The following is a 4,053-nucleotide window of genomic DNA, read 5'->3' as shown; positions in this document are numbered from 1 at the left end:
CATGTATATTTAGAAGCTTTTTTCTTTTACTACCTTTCTTCCCCCTATACACAACTCTAGTCTCCAACTGCTTTCCCCTCCTTTCAGTTCAAGTTAACTGTTGTATTCTACTCAGTTCAATTGTTTGGGAACAATTTTTCAAACTACAGCTTATATATTAAGTGTAATTTAAAAAAAGCAAATGATGCCCTAGCTCAGTATTCGGCAAACTGCGGCTCGCGAGCCACATGTGGCTCTTTGGCCCCTTGAGTGTGGCTCTTCCACAAAATACCACGGCCTGGGTGAGTCTATTTTGAAGAAGTGGCATTAGAAGAAGTTTAAGTTTAAAAAATTTGGCTCTCAAAAGAAATTTCAATCGTTGTACCATTGATATTTGGCTCTGTTGACTAATGAGTTTGCCGACCACTGCCCTAGCCGGTTTGGCTCAGTGGATAGAGTGTCGGCCTGTGGACCAAAGGGTCCCACGTTTGATTCCGGTCAAGGGCATGTACCTGGGTTGCAGGCTCCTCCCTGGCCCAGGCCCTGGTGGGAGCACATGCAGGAGGCAACCAATCGATGTGTTTCTCTCACATCGATATTTCTCTCTCTTTCCCTCTCTCTTCCACTCTCCCTAAAAATCAATGGAAACATATCTTCGGGTGAGGATTAAAAAAAAAAAAAAAGCAAATGATGATGATTAAAGCCCTATTGCAGAAAAAAGTGCCAGTGGGTGTGTCTCACTGGAGGGCAGAAGTCCAGGTAAATGACATGACTCACCACAAAGTATCAGCAATGTACATCTGGAGGCTTTCCCCTTTTACTACCCTTCTTTCCCCTACACACAACTCTAGGAGACTGTGCCAGAGCCCAGACCTAAATGCTCAAGAGCCCAATAGTTAAACTGTGGGTTTCTACTCAGAGTCAAGGTGAAAGTAGAACCTTCAGTGCACAGCTTAGCCATTTGCTCTGAGAATGAGGTCCAGAGCCTGCCCTGGATCACTAGCTCCTGGCCATGGATGGGTGACCTCTTCCCTGCAAACACTGGAAGCTTCCCCCACCTCAGTGGTTAATGAAAAAAATCAAAGGACAGCTTTGTCATGTAAAAGGAAAACAATTCCACTTTAATATGCTTAAGAAGTCATCCATGATACATTTGAAAAAGTACCAGTAAGCCCTGGTTGTCTCAGGAACAGGGATCCAGGGGCTGACTCTGGCAGCACAAAGTGACCCCTTAGTAGCCAAGTCAAGCCTGCAGTTAGGAGCTTACTCTGCATCAGTGGTTTACAGTCAACTCATTCTAGTAATAAACCAAAACTTGTGCCAGATCAGAAATGGCTACTGGAAGCTTAACTTTCCCTCTCCCAAGCAGGACCGCGCTCCTGCCCCTAACTCCAACTCCTTTTGGGATTGGGCTCCAGGACAGCTTGGTCTTTGCTCTCTCTTGGTTGGGGGGGTGGGGTGGGGGTGGGGGGGAGGAGGACGCCTGGTCTCCATGTCTCCTGGCCAGTGACTGCAGGAGACTGGTGACAGGTACCTGAGACAGACGGGATGTGGTCTGCTCATTGCAGGCCTAGCGCACTGGGCCGCATAGCCCCTTCAGTGGAATCTGGGACAAGGGAGGACCGAGGCCTCGCTACAGTGGCGCGGTCCCTCTGCACTCTCGTCTACGTCGCTCTCAACGGTCCTGGAAGAAGGGGAACATCTGGCGAAAAAAACCTTGAATTTGCGCCACCCGGCTGCCCGCGGAGTCCTTCTCCTTGCTGGGCAGCGCCACCTCTCTCATCGTTGTCTCCGCGGCCATCGCACCCAATGAGTTCAGAGTCCTTCGCAGCGTCCACCCGGTGGCGGTGGTGGCGCCGCTGCTGTTGTTGTTGGCGTTGTCCCGCTCACTGTCGCTCGCCTTTTCCCAGTCCTCAGCCCCCGACAGCTCCCGCAGGCTCCAGGGCGCGTCGGGCCGCAGGTAGTAACAGGCCCGGTGGCCGCTGTGGTCACGGCGCGTGGGGTCAGCTCCCAAGGCGCCCACCAGCACCTTGATGACCAGGTAGTGGCCCTGCAGAGCCGCCAGGTGAAGGGGCGTGAGGCCGCCGCTCCCCGGGGCGCTCACGTCGAGCTGCAGCCCCTGGCGCTGGGCGAATTCGTGCACCAAGATGAGCTCCTCGTGGCGCCCGTGCTTGGCCAGCCAGTGCAGCACCGAGTAGCCGGTGATCGGGTCGCCCCGTAGGAGCAGCCCCGGCTCGGCTTCCAGCAGCTCCCGCAGCGCCTCAAAGCGGCCCTCGGCGGCCGCCAGTATCCACGCGTGCTCCCGGGGCTCCAGGCACAGCCTGCCGCTGCCCGCGCCGTTCGGCCCGCCCGGGGACTGCTCCTCCGTCCGCCCCTCGGACTGCCACCCGGCGGGAGCTGCTCCTTGCAGCCCCAACAGCTCCCGCAGCATTCCCCGCCGGCGCCCTGAGCCCGCTCCGGAGTGCGTCAGCGAGCCGTGCAAGGAGGCCTGCCGGGAGGCGGTGGCTGTGCCCCGGTACCTGCCGAGGCTGACCGCGTCCACTCTGGAGGGGCGGGGCTGCGGGAAGCTCCGCAGGCTGTGCGCGCTCCATGGCAGGGAAGCTCTGGGCGCCGGCGTCGCGGCTTGTCCGGGCTCGGCCATGGTCCTGCAGCTCCGCCGCCGCGCTCCGCGTTTCTAGCGTTCGCAGCCTTTCCCGGGCCCCACTAGGAGAGGAACTGGCGCTGGGGAAGGAAGCGGCTTGAGCAATTGGGCTCCGAGGGAAGAAGGGAGGGAGCAAATGAGGGGAGGGGAGAGGGGGAGAGAGGGAGAGAACGAATGAGCCGAGGGAGGGCCCCCGCGCGGGCGTGGGGGCGTGGAGGGGTAGTCCCGTGCACTGGGTACCGCCGCCACCTCTGCCGCCCGATTGCGGGCGGCCCCGCCCCAAATGGCCAGGTAAGCTGGGAGGCCCCGCCTCCTGGCCCGAGGTGGGGGGAGGGCTGCAAGCGGCCCCCAAAGTCACCCCGAGCCGCCCAACGGCCCCAGCAGCCGTTCTCCGCATCCCAGCAGCTGCTGAGAGGAAGAGGTTGGAGGGCGCCCCCTCCCCGGCGGGCTGAGCTCGGCTGCCAGCCAAGGCTCCTGGGTGCTCGCTCCCCGCCCCCTTCCTTGGACCGTCCTTCTTATCTCCTCAAGAGTCTCCCTGTACTTTGTCCCCAAGCCGCCTTTGTCCCGAGCCTAGCATTCACGGAGGCCGCCTGGCTACCCCGTGTGACGCGATTCGCCTGCTCTGCCCTTTGTGCTGTCCCCACAGCGCCCAGAACTACGCGGGATTCCTGCAGAAACCTGAGACCAGAGCCCAGGTAGAGACTTTCCCGGAATGGAGAAGGGGTATTCCACTGCTCCACCCACCCCAGGTCCCTTGCTCCACCCTCTTCTCTCCTCTTTAACCTCTCTCGGGTTGGCTTGACGAAACAGGTGCAGATGAATCTGAGTCAGAGGGGAACGCCCTGCCCTCTTCAGAGATGTGTCCTGCTCTCTCCCTCAGGGACCTGCTGCTTTCTGTGAATTCAGTGCTTAGGGGCTTTTAAAAGAGGATGATATTTTACCTTTGAATTCCTAACATTGGCCTTCTCTTTGCTCTTTCCTTTCCTCAATAAATGGTAGCTCTTGCCTCCTGTGCCCTCCCTCACCCCATGTTAGGGAGTTCAGTCAGTGAGCAATTGGGAGCCATAGAAGGTTCTTGAGCCAGAGAGGAGCACAGCTATGATTAAGGTGGTATTTAGGAAAATAATTATGGGAGAAGCAGAGGCAGGAAGTTAGGAGGCTGATCCAATAGTGTAGGCCAGAGGGATGGGGGCTCACACCACTGGGCCCAACAGTGATAGAAAGTATCAGAGGCTTTTCCTCCTTGGCCCTCAAATATTGGGAATCAGCCCTAAATATCTTGAGCTTTCCTTCATGACAGCTTATGCATTTGTAACCCTTATTTATTTATTTATTTATTTTAATGTATTTCATCAACTCCTTACAGAGAGGAAGGGAAAGGGACAGAGAACCAGAAACATCGATGAGAGAGAAACATCGACCAGGTGCCTCCT

General features: G+C 56.9%; 1 protein-coding gene across 1 annotated transcript; it reads right to left on the bottom strand.

The window, feature by feature from the left end:
• Nucleotides 1–1,080: 1,080 nt before the first annotated feature.
• SOWAHD (sosondowah ankyrin repeat domain family member D) lies at nt 1,081–2,741 on the bottom strand. The gene has a single exon (XM_080651889.1). It carries the CDS (start codon nt 2,618–2,620, stop codon nt 1,655–1,657), a length of 966 nt encoding a protein of 321 aa, XP_080508015.1. The 5' UTR covers nt 2,621–2,741; the 3' UTR covers nt 1,081–1,654.
• Between the last annotated feature and the right edge of the window lie 1,312 nt (nt 2,742–4,053).

The sequence above is a fragment of the Plecotus auritus genome, assembly GCF_963455305.1.
Source record: "Plecotus auritus genome assembly, chromosome: X".
Taxonomy (NCBI): Eukaryota; Metazoa; Chordata; class Mammalia; order Chiroptera; family Vespertilionidae; genus Plecotus; species Plecotus auritus.
This window is presented reverse-complemented; position numbering and strand designations above follow the sequence as displayed.

Bases quoted from the DNA above. Each gene is read 5' to 3' on its own strand.
- SOWAHD (XM_080651889.1), bottom strand. From the start codon at position 2,620: ATGGCCGAGCCCGGACAAGCCGCGACGCCGGCGCCCAGAGCTTCCCTG.